At 47.4% G+C, this 19,883-nt stretch overlaps 1 protein-coding gene across 2 annotated transcripts; it reads right to left on the minus strand.

Moving 5' to 3' along the window:
• Positions 1 to 330: 330 nt before the first annotated feature.
• On the minus strand, positions 331 to 19,353 carry LOC129863536 (rho GTPase-activating protein 24-like). 2 transcript variants are annotated; one of them, XM_055935587.1, is made up of 8 exons: positions 19,249 to 19,353; positions 14,691 to 14,807; positions 9,300 to 9,507; positions 8,956 to 9,088; positions 8,705 to 8,778; positions 4,762 to 4,883; positions 3,221 to 4,292; positions 331 to 2,477 (listed from the first exon to the last, which is right to left on the minus strand). In XM_055935587.1, the coding sequence occupies exons 1-8, from the start codon at positions 19,298 to 19,300 to the stop codon at positions 2,255 to 2,257; spliced, it is 2,001 nt and encodes a 666-aa protein (XP_055791562.1). In that variant the 5' UTR covers positions 19,301 to 19,353; the 3' UTR covers positions 331 to 2,254. The 2 variants fall into 2 exon arrangements, with proteins under 2 accessions (XP_055791562.1, XP_055791561.1); XM_055935586.1 differs by lacking the exons at positions 14,691 to 14,807; positions 19,249 to 19,353 and adding an exon at positions 9,753 to 10,216.
• Between the last annotated feature and the right edge of the window lie 530 nt (positions 19,354 to 19,883).

Below are 19,883 nucleotides of genomic sequence, written 5' to 3' on the forward strand. Positions count from 1 at the left end.
GAGGTAGAATCTGTTAGATTGGCCTGTCTCTACTGCTTGTGTTCTCTGCTGTGCAATGCCATGTATGGGCGCCCACTGGTGGTCTTATTCAGAGATGCATCACTGATGACTCCTTAAAGGTGCTACACATAAGATTTTTTTTCCTCAAATTTTTGCATTGTAATTTAAAAAAAATGTCCATAATATATCTGCCGGTAATAGTGAAATGATAGTGTGTCGCAATATTACTGACCCGCCAGTGTTGTGATTGGCTGGTGTATTCGCCTATTGATTTCTTCCGCCACAGCGGCATCTGTGGTCAAACTAGGGAAGCTGTTCTGACTTTGTGGCTGGGATATCTAGTGGAAATCATTATTTTCCTGGTTGAGAAAATTCGACCAAAACCGCTGTTTGATGCTGGTGGACCAAAACCAAAAGTAGCTTTTGGTTTGGTCCACCAGCTTCAAACAGCTGTAAAAAAAAATATATATATTGTTTGTTATTGAAAAGATATTTCATAGCAATTTAGATGGTACATTGATTCCCTACACTATGCAGTGCTTGTTTTCTCACATAAGCTGAAATTGAGCAAACAGTGTCGAATTTTAGCAACCAGAAAATAACAGAACTATTTCCACTAGATAACACAGCTACAAAGTCAGAACAGCTTTCCCAGTTTGACAACAGATACAGCACCGGCAGGAGAAATCAATAGGTGAACATCACAGCCAATCACAACACTGGCGGGTCATTAATACGGCGAAACACCATCATTCCACTATTAGTACCGGATATATTATGGACATTTTTCTGAAATTACAATGCAAAAAGAAATCCTACGTGTAGCACCTTTAATATGTTCCACTATATTCGCCCTGTCTGAAAAATATGCAAAAACTCAAGAGATGATTATCATTTGACATCAAAGGAGGACAAAATTAATTCTGCTAAATAAAATGCTATTGCTATAGACAGGATCTATTGCTTACGTCTTTGGTTATTTTATTTCATACAAGTGTGTGTGTTTGCGTGCTTGCATGCGTGTTTCAGTGTGTGTGTGTGTGCGCGCGCACGTTCCTCTGCAAAATGATTTAGTAAAAGTATGTTTTATTATTCGGGACGTTAATATTGCACTATACATATTGGTTTTCGTGGAAAAGCTACATGGGCATTTTCAAGTGGTGTACTGTTAAAAGCTGTGACTCACCCTGCCCTGTCATAACGAAGTGAAATAGTGTTCAGATGGGTCCCAAATTATAATCCTTCATATTTATAGCAGTGTGAAATACCTGCATCAGTAATATGAGTCTGTTCTTAGACACCCTCATAGACAAACTCAGAACATGACCTCAATACTTGGAAGCACTAAATCAAATCCTATTTAAGATCAGCTTTCACACGGTGTCTAAATGGCTGTGGGATCTTGTCAGAGACTGGGAATAGTACATCTTCTCTGCGTTTCAACACCTTGGTTGGGCCTCACATTCACATCTGGACCTTGAAGCTAGTTACAATGCCCCCCCCCCCCCATTCTTCCCTTCTAAGCAGGGACATATTTAGACCTGGGGCACCAGGTGGGTGTAATGAATTATCAGGTAGAACTGAAAACCAGCAGCACTCCGGATCTCGTAGGGTCCGATTCTATGAGACTGTTATGTTACTTCCCAGATCTCTTTCACAACTTTTCCTGTGTGGCTCAGGACAGACTGGCTGGGTCTGGGCCTGTCTATTATATCAACGGCCAGGCCAGCTGTCAGCCATCCATTAAGTCTCCAAGTTTTGATTCTGTATATTATAGGGCTCATTTCAGTCATTGACACATTTAGTGAGCTCAGTAGCTTATGTTTCTTGTCTGTCTCCATCGTCTCCAGTCCACCTCATTCTGGTCTGGTCTAGTCTGGTGGTCAATATGTCTGGTTGAACAATGTCCAAGGCATCAGAGCAGAGTTGTCCATCTCAGCAGGTTCCATCTCAAAACTGTCTTAGAACCATCCTCAAACATGTACAACTCATTATGAGACAAATCCAATATGGATTAATCATGGCAACAGACAGTTCTCTCTATATTCCATTCAGATGGATGGTGTTTTCTCCTGATACTGCTCTTGTAGTGCTCTGGTAATAGCATCTTTCTCTAATCTGACTGGCCATCAGAAGCTCTGTAAGATATGCTTGCTCTTCCTGGCCTCAGCGCTCAGCTCTCCAGGGATGCTAACCCTAACCTTCGCTCTTCAGGGGTGCTAACCCTAACCTTCGCTCTTCAGGGGTGCTAACCCTAACCTTCGCTCTTCTGGTTCTCAGCATTCAGCTCTCCGAAGGTATCAAAGAACTGCTCCATCTCTCTCTGTAGAGTGGTGTTGCGGCGGTCGGCATCGGCCCGGGCACGCTCCACGTTGCGGATCTTGATCTCGGCCACACTGTACCAGCGGCGCTGCTGCTCCAGGCTGGTCCGCAGTCCCACCACCTCCCCCTGGAGGGCCTCGTTACGCTTCTCCAACCTGGGAGAGACAGGACAGAGAAGGACAAGGAGTCACACACAGAGGTTTCACTCTGCTGGTACTACAGGACTGTGGTGTAACATGTAACATGTAGGACTAATATCATGTTATTGTTGAAGACTCTATATGGACTGTACACTGAGTGTACTAAACATTAGGATCACCTTCCTATTCTTGAGTTGCACCACCTTTTACCATCAGAACAGCCTTAATTCGTCAGAGCATGGACTCTATAAGGTGTCAAAAGCGTTTCACAGGGATGCTGGCCCATGTGGACTCCAATGCTTCCCACAGTTGTGTCAAGTTGGCTGGATGTCCTTTGGATGGTGATGGACCATTCTTGATAAACACAGGAAACTGTTGCTTGAAAACCCAGCAGCGTTGCAGTTCTTGACACACACAAACCGGGGCACCTGGCACCTACTACCATACCCCGTTCAAAGGCATCTTAATCTTTTATCTTGCCCATTCACCCTCTGAATTGCACACACACACACAATCAATGTCTCAATTGTCTTGAGGCTTAGGAATCCTTCTTTAACCTGTCTCCTCCCCTTCATTTACACTGATTTGAAGTGGATTTAACAAGTGACATCAATAAGGGATCATAGATTTCACCTGGTCAGTCTATGTCATGGAAAGAGCAGGTGTTCCTAATGTTTTGTACACTCCGTGTAGCATGTATATAGACTGTTGACAAGGACTGCTGTTGCATTGGCATGGTTTATTCACAGTTCTATTACCTCTGGATCTTGGCTTCGAACTCAGCCCTCTGCCTGGCCATCTGTTGTCTGAGGCCAGTCAAGAGCCAGTGCATGGCCTGGGAGGCCGGGGGGACGCGGAGGTCCGGAGGAGCAGAGGGCAGGAAGACCTCCGAGCTGCCCGTGCTCAGGGGGGCGTCAGTGAGGGCAGAGGAGGAGGCTGGGGAGTTAGGATGGTCCTCGTCTCCTGGGTCAGTCCTGAAGGAGGGGAACCTAGTGGACCCCCCTCCTGGGCTGGTTCTGACCACACCACTCCCACTGTCTTCCAGGGACAGAATCTCACAGGAAGACCAGGAGCTTCTGGTGTCTACCATGCTGGCCGTGCCCACCTCCACCGGGCCAGCAGGGCTGCCCCCACCACCATCCGCAGCCAGCTCCTCCATGCGTTGTAGTGTGTCCAGGTTGTCATAGACAGACAGAGTACTGTCCTGAGCCTCACTGCTTCCACTGGTGCCAGTAGTCCCCTGTTCTGCAGCCCAGCTGGGATCCTCTGGGCCCCTCCAGACAATGGGCAGCATGCTGCTGGGTTCTGGGGCAGCCTGTAGCGTCACTGTGGAGGCAGAGGCTGTGAGTTGGGGGGTAGTGTGGGGGCTGTCTGCGGTCTCAGTGGGCTGGGACTCTGACTGGGACAGAGTGTATCTGTGGTACAGAGGCCCAGAAGAAAGACTCACTGGAGAGAACACCTCAGCTGGCTGCTGCTGGTGGTCTGTGATGGACAGCCGTGTGGCTAAGCTGGTTTCATCTGGGTTTTGGGCCGACCCTCTCCTCTTAGGGATCAGAGGCAGGGAGAGCTGGCGGGAGCAAGGGGAAGGATGGTGATTTATCTGTTGTTGGGGGAGGTGCTCGGCTGTTATGCCCGGCCTGTAATCATGCGACTGGGTCTGGGCAGTTGGCTGGATGTGCGCCCCCTCGAATGGGTCTCCTTTCCATCTCTGACATGGGTAAGAGTCAGGACGTGAAGAGCCAGGGGCCTCTATGTCTCCCCCCTCCCTGGAGAAAAGGCACTGGTGCTCCCTGATCAGCTCGGACATAAGCTGCTGCACCACGGCTGCCCCTGGGAGACGGACGGACAGACAGACAGACAGACAGACAGACAGACAGACACAGACACACTGAGTAACAGCTGGACACATAGAGTACAAACAGCATCACATGGCACATAGCATGTTACACAACAATGTGTTGATATAAACACTGTCAAGGACACACGGGCAGACAGACAGATACTATCTTTATCTGTCTATATCTGTCTCAGTCTGTCTTCACTGGCTCTGTATCTGTAGGCTAGTTCTGTCTAGCTCTGATCCATGTCTCTTTCTCTGAATAACACTCTCACCAGTGGAGGCTGGTGGGAGGAGCTACAGGAGGACGGGCTCATTGTACTGGCTGGAATGGAATAAATGGAATGCTATCAAATATATGGAAACCACGTTTGACTCCATTCCTTAATTTCAATTCCAGCCATTACAATGAGCCCATCCTCCTATAGCTCCTCCCACCAGCCTCCACTGACTCTCACACACCTCCAATGATACTCTCTGGATCTTCAGCTTTGGGTCGTAGGATGTTTGGGCCAAAAACAGTAGCCAGGTTCTGGGTGCTCATCTTGTTGCTGCTAGAATAGGACTGGACTTCATTCAAAAACCTGTATTGGCAGTGATTTATCTGTGTGAGACTTGGGCAGAGTCGATTTTGTCACATCTGCTACATAACATACAGAAATGTATCATGGTTGAACAGATGAGGCTGTATGACGTATGTTGTGACTGGTCCACGGGCCAATTCTATTGGGTCGTTCCACCTCAAAAAGTCCAAGAAAGAGGATTTTGACATCACCTATCTCAGATTGTTCTGAAATTGTTTCTGTTGTTAGAAACAGATATGATTAGCATTTTTGCACCATTATTTTTGGGGGGATACATATCATTTGATCGCTGAGAAATTAAGCTCATTGATTTCACCCAAATTTGTCATTTTAATTTATAGGATTCATATAATATTTAAAAAATATATAGTAACTGACATCTGATTTGGATCAACCTTTTTTTAACAATGAGTTAGACATGAGGAACACACAAAAATGGTCAAAAGCCATGCTTCATGTCCAAATCATCCTGAAGTAGCTAAAAATTGATTGTGTAACTCAATGATGTTACTTGGATATGAAACGGGAAAATGCTAGTATAGGTACCATTGAATTTCTGCATTGGATTTCTGCCACAAATGAAAAAAAGTTTGCATTTGAAACAGTGGCCAGGTAAATAAGACCAAAGCATGGATTGCTGTCATACCTTGTCCATAAACTACTTACAGGGTAAGGAAACCAATATGTAATTTGGCAAAATGGGTGAACTATTTATCCCTTTAACATTGAGGGGGAAATTCTTTAAAAAATAAATAATAACAATAGCAGGAACAGCACCATCTAGTGGACATAACCTGGTAATATTGGGATGTAGGATGGGACATAAACCTAACAACTTCAATGAACAGGGGGGAAAAAACATCACTAAATTCACTGAGAATATATTACATATGATGAAGAAACTCCATGCCGCAGCTCCATACTACTAGTCAGACATAGAGAACTGATACTGTATACTTCATGTAAGGATAGTGGATAGGGTGGATAGGATTCTGGGTGGATAGGATTCTGGGTGGCTTTTGACAATCTATTTGGATTCCACATCTTACTTGTTGTTAGAAAAAAAGTTTGGTCCCAATCGGATGTTGGGTACTATATTTATTGAATATTATGAGTTCTATAACTTAAAATGCAATCAATTAGCTTAATTTCTCATATAATTATATTTCATCAAAATTATGTTGCAGGAATTGTAATCTTATCTGTTTCTAACTACAGAAATGATTTCAGAACTATCTGAGATGGTGGGTGTCATGGTTTGTTGAAATGACATAAAACGACCCTATAGTGCAGGAATCATCAACTAGATTCAACTGCAGGCTGATTCTTCTTTAGCTAGATGGCCAGAACATAATTAAAAATAATTTGACCGCGAGAAATTGACCGCGAGAAACAAAAACAGATATAATATTTGACTCAAATAGAATCATTTCAAACCTTGCTTACGTTTGTATACGATCACATACAGTGCCTTCGGAAAGTATTCAGACTCCTTGACCTTTTCCACATTTTGTTACATTACAGCCTTATTTTCTAAGTGTATTGTGTGCTTTTTCTAATCAATCTACACACAAGACCCCATAATGATAAAGCAAAAACAGTTAAAAAATGTTTTTTTCTCATTTATAAAAAATGAAAAACATTTATCACATTTACATAAGTATTCAGACCCTTTACTCAGTACTTGTTGAAGCACCTTAGGCAGAAATTACAGCCTCCAGTCTTATTGTGAACTAGGGTGGTATGCCAGCAGCATACCACCCTGCATACCACAGCTGGCTTGCTTCTGAAGCTAAGCAGGGTTGGTCCTGGTCAGTCCCTGGATGGGAGACCAGATGCTGCTGGAAGTGGTGTTGGAGGGCCAGTAGGAGGCACTCTTTCCTCTGGTCTAAAAAATATCCCAATGCCCCAGAGCAGTGATTGGGGACACTGCCCTGAGTAGGGTGCCGTCTTTCGGATGGGACGTTAAGCGGGTGTCCTGACTCTCTGAGGTCATTAAAGATCCCATGGCACTTATCGTAAGAGTAGGTGCCATTAACCCCGGTGTCCTGGCTAAATTCCCAATCTGGCCCTCAAACCATCATGGTCACCTAATAATCCCCAGTTTACAATTGGCTCATTCATCCCCCTCCTCTCCCCTGTAACTATTCCCCAGGTCGTTGCTGCAAATGAGAACGTGTTCTCAGTCAACTTACCTGGTAAAATAATGGAAAAATTAAAAATTAAAAAATTTGGGTAAAATGCTACAAGCTTGGCACACCTCTATTTGGGGAGTTTCTGCCATTCTTCTCTGCAGATCCTCTCCAGCTCTGTCAGGTTGGATGGGGAGCGTTGCTGCACAGCTATTTTCAGGTCTCTCCAGAGAATTTCAATCGGATTCAAGTCCGGGCTCTGGCTGGGCCTCTCAAGGACATTCAGAGACTTGTCCCGAAGCCACACCTGCGTTGTCTTGGCTGTGTGCTTAGGGTCGTTGTCTTGTTGAAAGGTGAACCTTCGCCCCAGTTTGAGGTCCTGAGATCTCTGGAGCAGGTTTTCATCAAGGATCTCTCTGTACTTTGCTCAGTTCATCTTTGCCTCGATCCTGACTAGTCTCCCAGTCCCTGCTGCTGAAAACCCCCACCATGCTTCACCGTAGGGATGGTGCTAGGTTTTCTCCAGACGTGTCACTTGGTATTCAGGCCAAAGAGTTGAATCTTGGTTTCATCAGACCAGATAATCTTGTTTCTCATGGTCTGAGAGTTCTTTAGGTGCCTTTTGGCAAACTCCAAGCAGGCTGTCATGTGCCTTTTACTGAGGAGTGGCTTCTGTCTGGCCACTCTACCATAAAGGCCTGATTGGTGTAGTGGTGCAGAGATGGTTGTCCTTCTGGAAGGTTCTCCCATCTCCCCGGAGGAACTCTAGAGTTCTGTCAGAGTGACCATTGGGTTCTTGGTCAACTCCCTGACCAAGACCCTTCTCCCCCAATTGCTCAGTTTGGCCAGGCAGCCAGCACTTGGAAAAATCTTAGTGGTTCCAAACTTCCATTTAAGAATGATGGAGGCCACTGTGTTCTTGGGACCTTCAATGCTGCAGAAATATTTTGTACCCTTCCCCAGATCTGTGCCTCGACACAATCCTGTCTCAGAGCTCTACGGACAATTCCTTCAACCTCACGGCTTGGTTTTTGCTCTGACATGCACTGTCAACTGTGGGACCTTATATAGACTGGTGAATGCCTTTTCAAGTCATGTCCAATCAATTGAATTTACCACAGGCAGACTCCAATCAAGTTGTAGAAACATCTCAAGGAGGATCAATGGAAATAGGATGCACCTGATCTCAATTTCAAGTGTCATAGCAAAGGGTCTGAATAAGGTATGTGTTTTAATTTTTTATAAATTTGCTATAAAAAGAAAATACTGTTTTCGCTTTGTCATTGTGGGGTATTGTGTGTATTTATTTAATACATTTTAGAATAAGGCTGTAACGTAATAAAATGTGGGGAAAAATCTAAGAGGTATGAATACTTTCCGAAGGCACTGTATATCTCTCTATTATGCGTGGGAATACTTTGGAACAGATTTCCAACATTAAAATCACTTGGATGTCCAACAATAAAGAAACAAATAAAAAATCAAATATTTTTTTATATTGCTCAGAAAGTTGAGGTGCCAAATAAAATCCCCCGCGGCCCGCCAGTTGGGGAACCCTGCTATTGTGATTCAATCAATTTCCATTCATTGCTTTGGAAATGCATTAATCGTGAGGTATGTTGTATGCAGATTTGACGTTATCTTGATTTGTGATAATTGTTGTAAATGACAGGTAAACGGTAGACTTACTGGCAGATGTAGTTGAGCAGGTTGAAGTTAGCCACTGGAAGTTGATGCAGAAGATGCCGTAGTTCTGTCAAACTCTTGGAGACAAAGGTATTGTTGTAGGTAGTGTGCTACGCTGCTCCTATCACAATACTAACCACTGGTGGAGTTTATCAATTAGATTTCTCCCTTGGTCTTGTAGATCAGCGGTTGTGTTCTGTCTTCATCTGTTTATCCGATGCATCTCAGCATGATGCGGCTGGATGGAGACTTACCTGCTTCCTCTCAGAGGAGATGTTCTTGCCACACACCAGGAAGTCCTGGTATCTGGAGAAGGGCACCAGTGGCTCTGGCAGCTCCCGCAGATACAGCTTCAGGAGAGACGCCACGGTGTGCACGTCTGTACTGCTAGGATGACAAACACACACGCACGCACACACACACACACACTTAAAATACAGCACATCACTACCAGTTTATGTGGGTGAGCAACTACATATAATGACATCCAGACATACCTGGAGCATAGGTATAACTTCATGAACTTGATCTGTTTGCTTGGGAATGGCAGTGTTTGCAATCAAGCAGAACCTGTTTGTGTTGACTGGAGAGCTCTTACCTGTCAAAGGAGGGCTTCTCCCCAGCGTCGAAGGCATCCTGCAACTCTTTAACCAGCGTGGCCTGGCCTGGCTGGCGGAACAACCCCACCTCCAGAAGACCTCGCTCCCGGATGAAGTCCACACACTGCTCCACCACCAGCGGTGCCATGTGTACCCCGTAACGCCGCTCATACAGAACCGTCTCCTCCAGCCGCTGGCCAAACACGCCTGAGAGAGACAGAGAGGAGAGAGAGAAAGACAGAGGAGAGAGAGACAGAGAGAGGGGATTTAAGATCACCCAGGCTAATTTAATAAACAGATGATTATAGAGTGCAAGTTTGATGGTTCAGGGATTTTCTTTCCTTTCCTCAGACAAGTGAACTCAAACCCTCTATACCCCCAAACCACCTATCTACACAGCCTGCCTCACATTGCAGCTCTGTGTGGGTCTCTGTGTGGTCTGAGAAACTCACGCCTCCTGAAGCTCAGAACCCGCTTGATCTTCCTGTAGGCAGAGTGGGACAGGTAGCTGCTGGTCCTGTACACTGTCGCCTTGTTCTCCGGCATCTTGTATTATTTCTCTGTCCAGATCTCTCTCTCTCTCTCTCACCGTCCAGCTCTCTCTCTCACCGTCCAGATCTCTCTCTCTCTCACTGTCCAGATCTCTCTCTCTCTCTCACTGTCCAGATCTCTCTCTCTCTCTCACTGTCCAGATCTCTCTCTCTCTCACTGTCCAGATATCTCGCTCTTTTTCCCCACCCAGATATTTCTCTCTCTTTCTCCTTCCAGATCTCCGTCTCTCTCACCGTCCAGATCTTTCTCTCATTTTCCCCTCTTTTCCTCCCCTCTTTTCTTTCTGGCCAGTCGGGCTGTTTGATGGGGATTATGAGAGGACCCAGATGGCTTGTGACAGCTCGGCGCTGTGGAGACCAGTGCGTGTCCTCGCCCACTTTTATCTACCTCTTTTTGTTTTGTAAACTCACTCCTGGCTAGTACTCCGTGTTTTGTCTATTCTCTCGCTCCCTCCCTCCTCCTCTCCTTCTCTTTAGGTAAACAGATAAGGCTCCTTTCTCTGATGACTCAAGAAATGAGGGGGCAGACTTTCCCTGTCAATGCTCAACAGTGGTCCCTGAGCTCAACTATGTGACCTAATCAGATAAATGAGCATTCCAATGGAAAGAATTTCATTCTACAAGAAGAGGCATTGTAAAGTGCCGGACACATCAAACACTCACAATCAATGAGTGGAGTGGAGCAAACATCCCAATCAATTGAACAGCCACAGGAATATGAGCAATGTCAAAGTAATATGGAATGTTGAACTTTGGAAAGTAAAATCTCCTCTTCATTTTTGGTGGTTAATGTCTCCTCTTCAGAGTCTTAAGTAAAATGATTTGACAGGAGATTTGAGAGTCCAGTAATACTACATGTTCTACTGATAACAGAGGTCCCTTTTATCACCACTGAACATTGGAATGGCAGAAAAGTTCCTCCACACGTCGTTGCTGAATCCAGATAAAGAGTGCACTTGTGGCTCGGCTCCTCTCATGCTCACCTCAGCCTTGCTTCCCAGGGCTCAAGTCCTTTTTTAGGCTGCTAAACTTAACTCAATTTGGTTAGCATTGAAAAATGCAGAGGAACTACTTTCAGGCTGGATTATGTTGACAAAATAATCCACTTAGCTGCCATCTCTCCTAGAAGGTGTTATTATAGTAGTGTATTATTCCCTCCATTCCGTCTCAGAGGAGATGGAAGTCAGTGTTCCTGCGTTTTCCAGCAGTAATTGGGTTTAGCACTACTTAGTTTGTCCAGAGGAGTAAGCTGTGGCCTTGCTGCACGTGCCTCTCCCTCCTTGTCCTATCCATTCCTCCACATGCTTCAGGAATGTGTTTTCACTCAGCCAGTGCCATACCTCCCTCCCTTTCCAATACACTCCCAGTCTCCCCTTGAGCCACTCTCTTTTTCACCAATTAGATTATGTTGGTTCCCTCAGGTCGTACTCTTCAGTGTTCCATCAATGACCCCCACTTTCCCACCGAGTACAATATTCACAGTGTTTTGTCTTTGACCCTTTCTCTTTATTTAGCCTGACAGCACCCTCCCTAGCCCCCACCCCAGCCCCCTCCTCAGCCCCCTCCTCAGCCCCCTCCTCAGCCCACTCCTCAGCCCCCTCCTCAGCCCACTCCTCAGCCCCCTCCTCAGCCCACTTTTCAGCCCACTCCCCAGTCCCCTCCTCAGTCCCCTCCCTAGCCCCCTCCTCAGCCCACTCCCCAGTCCCCTCCTCAGTCCCCTCCCTAGCCCCCTCCTCAGCCCACTCCTCAGCCCCCTCAGCCCACTCCCCAGCCGACTCCCCAGTCCCCTCCCTAGCCCCCTCCTCAGCCCTCTCCTCAGCCCCCTCCCCAGTCCCCTCCCTGGCCCCCTCCTCAGCCCACTCCCCAGTCCCCTCCTCAGTCCCCTCCTCAGCCCACTCCCCAGTCCCCTCCTCAGTCCCCTCCCTAGCCCCCTCCTCAGCCCACTCCTCAGCCCCCTCAGCCCACTCCCCAGCCGACTCCCCAGTCGACTCCCCAGTCCCCTCCCTAGCCCCCTCCTCAGCCCCCTCCTCAGCCCCCTCCTCAGCCCACTCCTCAGCCCACTCCCCAGTCCCCTCCCTAGCCCCCTCCTCAGCCCCCTCCTCAGCCCACTCCTCAGCCCCCTCCTCAGCCCACTCCTCAGCCCACTCCCCAGCCGACTCCTCAGCCCCCTCCCCAGTCCCCTCCTCAGTCCCCTCCCTAGCCCCCTCCTCAGCCCACTCCTCAGCCCCCTCAGCTCACTCCCCAGCCGACTCCCCAGTCCCCTCCCTAGCCCCCTCCTCAGCCCTCTCCTCAGCCCCCTCCCCAGTCCCCTCCCTAGCCCCCTCCTCAGCCCACTCCCCAGCCCCCTCCCCAGTCCCCTCCTCAGTCCCCTCCCTAGCCCCCTCCTCAGCCCACTCCCCAGTCCCCTCCTCAGTCCCCTCCCTAGCCCCCTCCTCAGCCCACTCCTCAGCCCCCTCAGCCCACTCACCAGCCGACTCCCCAGTCCCCTCCCTAGTCCCCTCCCTAGCCCCCTCCTCAGCCCACTCCTCAGCCCCCTCCTCAGCCCCCTCCTCAGCCCACTCCTCAGCCCACTCCCCAGTCCCCTCCCTAGCCCCCTCCTCAGCCCCCTTCTCAGCCCACTCCTCAGCCCACTCCTCAGCCCACTCCCCAGCCGACTCCTCAGCCCCCTCCCCAGTCCCCTCCTCAGCCCACTCCTCAGCCCCCTCCTCAGCCCACTCCTCAGCCGACTCCTCAGCCCACTCCTCAGCCGACTCCTCAGCCCCCTCCCCAGTTTCCTCTTCAGCACACTCCCCAGCCCCCGTATCAAACTATTCCCCACCATACTCACAGGAGCATCGCCGGGAATCATCCCTCTGTCGCTCCTATCTCTCCCCACCCGAGAATCATTAACAAGGGAGAACAGTGTCAGAGATTGACAAAAAATAAATGAGTTAGAATGATTTCTGTCCCCCCCACTCCCCTGTGTCCCCCCACTCTCTTCTGTCGTAGCATACTACTTTGCCTGCAGGCTGCCAGCCCCCTCAAAATAACTTTCCGCTGAGCCCCTGATGAACTACCCCTCTCCCCATGTAGTACAAGCCTCTGTGGAGCGACGCTGGCCTCTGATGAACTACCCCTCTCCCCATGTAGTACAAGCCTCTGTGGAGCGACGCTGGCCTCTGATGAACTACCCCTCTCCCCATGTAGTACAAGCCTCTGTGGAGCGACGCTGGCCTCTGTTGAACTACCCCTCTCCCCTTGTAGTACAAGCCTCTGTGGAGCGACGCTGGCCCCTGATGAACTACCCCTCTCCCCTTGTAGTACAAGCCTCTGTGGAGCGACGCTGGCCTCTGTTGAACTACCCCTCTCCCCTTGTAGTACAAGCCTCTGTGGAGCGACGCTGGCCCCTGATGAACTACCCCTCTCCCCTTGTAGTACAAGCCTCTGTGGAGCGACGCTGGCCCCTGATGAACTACCTCTCTCCCCATGTAGTACAAGCCTCTGTGGAGCGACGCTGGCCTCTGTTGAACTACCCCCTCTCCTTGTAGTACAAGCCTCTGTGGAGCGACGCTGGCCCCTGATGAACTACCCCTCTCCCCATGTAGTACAAGCCTCTGTGGAGCGACGCCGGCCCCTGATGAGCCCCATGCAGCCCCAGCTGAGTCTGGCTCTTTGCTCTCTTGTTGGACATTAGAAAGATGTTAATTAGGTGGTTGTGTGGCCTCAGTGAGCCTTTAATCTCTGAATATCTCTCTCCTGGACGACGTCTCCTGGACGACGTGTGTCAGAGAAAGGCAGTAGGCTCAGGGAGGGAGCGACTAACTGCTCCGGGGCGGTGTGAGGAATCCATTGTGAAGGTTCATCTGTGTTGCTGGGCATTGATCAGGCTCAGGGGTCAGATTTATATGGTAGGCACACAACACAAGTAGTCTAAGGACATTTAAGAGCTTAAGGTCTTTACAGGATGTAAAGTGTATTTTGACCCAGTGAATTCCCTACATGGTGGCCTCATGCTCAAATATTACAGGATTACTATGTCATTATTCCTCAGGTCTGGATAACAATCAATATTTCTCCACACAAGGAGATTCAGCACTAGGCCTGCACGTCACATGGGCTAGTTCAGCTTAACCTGTGAAGTGTGTGTGTGTGTGTGTGTGTGTGTGTGTGTGTGTGTGTGTGTGTGTGTGTGTGTGTGTGTGTGTGTGTGTGTGTGTGTGTGTGTGTGTGTGTGTGTGTGTGTGTGTGTGTGTGTACTCCTGTGCTCTATTTGCAGACCTCTAGGTGGAGCCCCCTATGTTTCGTCCCTGGGCCTTGAGACTGATGGGGCTTGAAGGGGAGCTGGCCCTTCTCTGGGTAACTATGGTGTGAAGCCCAGGCAGGCACCCAGCTAAGGCAGACACACAGCTGTGCCCACCAAGGGGGAAGAGGAGCTGAGGCTGATGAGCACACACACACACACACACACACACACACACACACACACACACACACACACACACACACACACACACACACACACACACACACACACACACACACACACACACACACACACACACACACACACACACAGGGCTGACTGGAAGTCAGACACTGGTCAGTTCAGGAAGTCTGTTGAACTAAAATGCATTAAACAATGTAACGTGACCAAATTATACGGTAGAGAGTGAATTGATTGTTTGAATCTTGCTGGAGAGCACGTGTTCTATTTCTGGCAAAGCAAACCTGAGTCCAGCTGGATTTGTAAACAGTCGACCGTTTCCAGTGAGAGACAGTGAGGGCGTCAAGTGTATGCATTAGAGTGATGTAGGCTAATGAGTGTGTAACAGTGTAGCAGTAGTGTTCTAGTGAAGTTACCTGTAAAGGGTATCCAGGCACCCTTGTTGAGGGTCTTGAGCCACTCCTCTCCCTGACCACAGCTGTTGGAGAGGAAGAAGTATGAGCCAGGGCTGACCAGTACATCTCTGTTCCCACCTGTGGTGGAGGGAGGGAGGGAGGGAGGGAGGGAGGGAGGGAGGGAGGGAGGGAGGGAAAAAAAGGAAGGAAAAAAGGAAGGAAGGAGGGAGAGAGTCACAGACAGACAGACAGACAGATAGCAAAGACGTGACGCACCAGGGTTATGAGTGTGTTTAGTTTGAGTAGACTGTGACTGCAGGCCACTGATGACCTCTACTTCAAATCAAATGTTATTGGTCACATACACATATCTAGTACACTACTTTTGACCAGGGATAGGGCTCTGTAGAGCACTACTTTTGACCAGGGATAGGGTTCTGTAGAGCACTACTTTTGACCAGGGATAGGGCTCTGTAGAGCACTACTTTTGACCAGGGATAGGGCTCTGTAGTGCACTACTTTTGACCAGGGATAAGGCTCTGTAGAGCACTACTTTTGACCAGGGATATGGCTCTGTAGAGCACTACTTTTGACCAGGGATAGGGCTCTGTAGAGCACTACTTTTGACCAGGGATAGTGCTCTGTAGAGCACTACTTTTGACCAGGAAAAGGGCTCTGTAGAGCACTACTTTTGACCAGGGATATGGCTCTGTAGTGCACTACTTTTGACCAGGAAAAGGGCTTTGTAGTGCACTACTTTTGACCAGGGATAGGGCTCTGTGGTGCACTACTTTTGACCAGGGATATAGAGCTCTGGTCAACTGTAGTGCACTATAAAGGGAATATAGGGCTCTGGTCAACAGTAGTGTACTATATAGGAAATATAGAGCTCTGGTCAACTGTAGTGCACTATAAAGGGAATATAAGGCTCTGGTCAACTGTAGTGCATTATATAGGGCTGTGGTCAACCGTAGTGCACTATATAGGGCTCTGGTCAACAGTAGTGTACTATATAGGGCTCTGGTCAACCGTAGTGCACTATTTAGGGCTCTGGTCAACAGTAGTGCACTATATAGGGCTCTGGTCAACAGTAGTGCCCTATATATGGTTGTGCTGTGTCCTCAGTAAATCAGCAAAAATGATGTCCTCTTTTTCTGACTGGGATTGATTGGACGTTTAGTCTTCTCTGATTGCCATGTATTTTAAGCATGGTTTAGATATGCCCCAACCAACCCCATCTCCATGTACTGCAGGCCTCTGGATTAGAAACCCCTGAAGTAAACTAAGTCATCAAAACTACCTGACCAGTTTGATCAGTGTATTTTCTCTAGTAATCAACACAGACACCGATTGGCCCCTTTACACTGTGAATACGAGATAGGACGAGTAGTGTAACGAGGATACTTTTACACACTGTACATAGATGTAGAGGTCATTGAATACATGTAGCCAATAAAATCTTAAGCTACATCACATTAACGCTTGTGCTAATGAATTGACTGCTGATAGTGCAGATCAGGGGCATTTCATCTCTCCTTCACTCATACAGAGAGAGGGACAGACTGTGCGTGCATGAACTGGTATACGCAGTCAGTGTCTGTCCTCTTTGCCCGTCTCCACAGGCCCAGAGACTGACATCCTCTCATATAGTCATACCACAGCACCAGTCAAACATGACTAATCCCCAAAGGCCAATACAGATAACACTGTTTTACATTCCATGCATTTCACAATCTCACCCGTCTCCACCTCTTTTTGAAATCTTTTTGTTAATCTTTGAAGAGTGTAGGTGCTGGGAAAAGCAGTGTAGGATCCCTATGTACACAAAGGAAGGGGGCTTTCTTTGAAATAGCAAGTGGGGGTGTTGTAATGTTTAATGATCTTTATCTGCCAGCCTCAGAAGAATGGTTTTCAGGTACCACGTGTGATTTATGCTTGCCGACTGTGAGCTGTTGGGATTTATTCCAGTCAATTAAAGGGGCAATTTTTCTATAATAGTGCAGGACATGTGATTCTGGCTCCTCACGGTCACTGTGTCCTTCCAGGTGGAGTGATCGCTGGACAATGGCCTGGCAGAATCAAATGGCTATTCTTTATCTTTAAGCACTTCTCGGATTCAACAAGGGAAGAAGAGCTCAATGATTTTCATAATTTAATTAATATGCTTGTTGCCTTTTTATAAATACATTTTTCTCCAGAGATATTAATCACATTATGGGGTTCTGGAAACAATTAAACTGTGCTCTCAATCCTGCTCACATTCTTTCTGGAAAAGAATTTGGTGATTAATTTCAGGGAAGCCACTTTTCTTTTTGACGTGGTAGAGTTGAACCCGCTCATTGAACCCGCTCATGCACTACTGAGAATGAATCAGACCAGGAATCAGTTACTTGGGAAAAACATAAATACTTTTCTGAATAATTGAGAACGTAACGATACAGAAAACTTTAAACCACAAACACTTGCACTTGAAACTCACACGGGGGAAACATACAGGTAACTGAAATCAAGAACTAACAAAGGGAAACAGAAAACACACCTCTCTTAAAAACAATCAGGAAATAATAAGACACACCTGAGTACAATAAAAGTCTCTAGGGCGGCCTCTGCCGCCCTCTGGTGTCAGGAGGAACCATGAAATTCTTCACAAGGCCAGCGATGTAAAATAAGCCCATCTAAGGATCTTGTCAATACCTACAGTTCAACTGTAAGGGCCCAGGCAGGCACTGTGGGGCTGAGTGACTCTGACTACAAGGCAGGTAGTAACTCTGACTGTGCTGCAGGTAGCCTAGCGGTTAAGAGACCTTGGGCCAGTAACCGAAAGGTTGTTGGTTTGAATCCCTGAGCCGATGTCACCTTGAACAAGGCACTTCATCTAATTGCTCTGGATAAGAGTGTCTGCTAAATGATGTAAATGCATTCCTCAGCCTACTCTGTGATAACAGATCTGAGCAGATCTACATGTGATCTGGGTGCACAGTATGTGATCTCTATCAGGCACTAAATCATTTAAATCTATTCAGGAAACTTCAGTGATTTAATTCCAATACTATTTAGTGTAATGCAACACAGTATGGGCTAGAACAAGCATTTTCTAACAAAAGTTACTCTCTAGCCCAGCCATACTCAACTGACGGACCACAGTCCGGATCCGGACCCAGAGTTAATACAGACCATGGGTCCCGACTTTAAAAAAACAACTAATAATTGACGAACTCAGTCAGGTTTTCAACTTACTGCTGTTGAGAGTTGTAATAGTAGAATGCACAAGGTTCATTTCCCCCCCAAAATGAGCACTTTTCCTTTTGCTATGTCATTCACTGACTGACCTTATAGAGCTATTTATAACCAGAAATGTCCAGTTGATATACTACTAGCCCAGGTCAGATGGTTAGCCTAACTTACCTGTCTATCTAAATACTGTAGTTATCATGGTGAGATTACGTGCCCCAAAGAAAGGGTTCTCGACCCCCAGGGGCCCCAATTGATTTTGTTGCTTCACTCAGGTATCATATGAACACACATAAGACATGGCAAAATGTGTAGAATTGCAGGAAATTAGGTTTAAAACTGCAAATCTTTCTCTTCTCCAATAAGAGGGGTGTGAACAGTTTGAACATCTTAGGGTCGCATGGGTTGCGAATTGTAGTTTTTTTTATAACACCGATAATTGACAATATCCCTCAGGACCTTTGCCACCGGATTGTAGTTGAGTAACTCTGCTGTAGCCTGGTTGCTCCACATTCCTCTAGAATGATGCTCAATCCTCTAGTCCTTTGTCAGACGACTGTCTATCTCATTCTCTGTGTCTCATCTCGTCATCCTCTACCCACTCTCAGCTCATTATTTTGAGTACCCCCACTCTCCCCTTCCTCCCCCTCCCCTATCTGTCAGGTTGCTGCTGTAAATCAGTGGTCTGGTTAATACAGCGTCGCTGTACTCTTCCTCTCCTGCCTCCTGCCCCTCCTTCCCCTCTCCCCGCTGAACCCCAATGAACATGCACTGATGTCACTCAAGGGCTGCAAGACACTACATCACTATATCACTCTCTGGGTCCCCTGGGACCCCCATGTTATCTGCCTGTGAGTGTGAGATAGGGCTCGGTACATCAAGACTCCGACTGGGATTTAATTAACCCCCTCTGTGTTGCCCTCCTCTTACCATCAGCATTCCATAGGGATATAGTCAAATTAGAACTGTTTAAGCATGGCCTGTACACGCTGAAACATCTGTCATACACACGAACAGAACTGTGATGATTTGGCCACACTAAGGACATCAGTGCAAGCATTTCCTTTTCAACAAGTAGAAACAGTAGGTGAAAGATTCTTCATCACTTACACGTTTGCCTTGAGTTTAGATTTATTGATGCACAGAATGGAAGAAGCTATATGAATGGTACACTGATGGATTTCAAATGGTTGGAGAGTAGGGAAGCATGCTTACTTTCTGCGGAATATGAGGAAACAGTCACATAGTAGAGCCGTCCAAGCCAGGTTAAAGTGAACCAGATCTGTCTCATGATGATGAGTAGTCTGACAGGATGAGTATGTGAGGCGAGGTTTGACACCTCACTCACCTTTCTGAGCGGCACTGTCGTACTTCCAAGACTTGAAGCAGGTGAGTCCCATACTGAAGGTCTGTCCAGCTCTAGTAATCACCTATCCTAGCCAACATCCCAGTCCTCTAAGCACATGTAATAATGTAACACACGTTTACCTTCCACTGACAGCACTCCCTACCGACCCAACATCCATCAGGGAAGGCTCCCTAGTACTGCCATGGCCTGGATCCCCGTACATTCCTCCCTCTCTCTCTCACTCTCTCTCTCTCTCTCTCTCTCTCTCTCTCTCTCTCTCTCTCTCTCTCTCTCTCTCTCTCTCTCTCTCTCTCTCTCTCTCTCTCTCTCTCTCTCTCTCTCTCTCTCTCTCTCTATCTATCTCTCTCTGTCTCTGTCTGACTCTTTCTCTTTCTACCGCTTTCCTTCTGTGTCCCTCCTCATCCACCTCATCGATTAACCAAGCAGCCCCATCCCTTTAGCCGCGCTGCAGGGCCGGTTCCAGGCATAAGCGACATAAGCGGTCACTTAGCCCCCCCCCCCCCCCCAATTTTTTTAATTAATTAAAATCTCAATTTACTGTTGAGAGTTAGAATAGCAGAATACACAAGGTGCAATTTTCAAATGTGGTTGTGCATCAGCAGTTTCTCTCTTGT

The sequence above is a fragment of the Salvelinus fontinalis genome, chromosome 10 (assembly GCF_029448725.1).
Source record: "Salvelinus fontinalis isolate EN_2023a chromosome 10, ASM2944872v1, whole genome shotgun sequence".
Classification (NCBI taxonomy): domain Eukaryota; kingdom Metazoa; phylum Chordata; class Actinopteri; order Salmoniformes; family Salmonidae; genus Salvelinus; species Salvelinus fontinalis.

Excerpts from the sequence above, each read along its gene's own strand:
- LOC129863536 (XM_055935587.1), bottom strand. The coding sequence starts at position 19,300 with ATGGGACTCACCTGCTTCAAGTCTTGGAAGTACGACAGTGCCGCTCAG. Across the intron at positions 14,808-19,248 it reads CGACAGTGCCGCTCAGAAAG|GTGGGAACAGAGATGTACTG; the intron begins GTGAGTGAGGTG and ends CCTCCACCACAG. Across the intron at positions 4,293-4,761 it reads TCCAGAGAGTATCATTGGAG|GGGCAGCCGTGGTGCAGCAG; the intron begins GTGTGTGAGAGT and ends TCCGTCTCCCAG.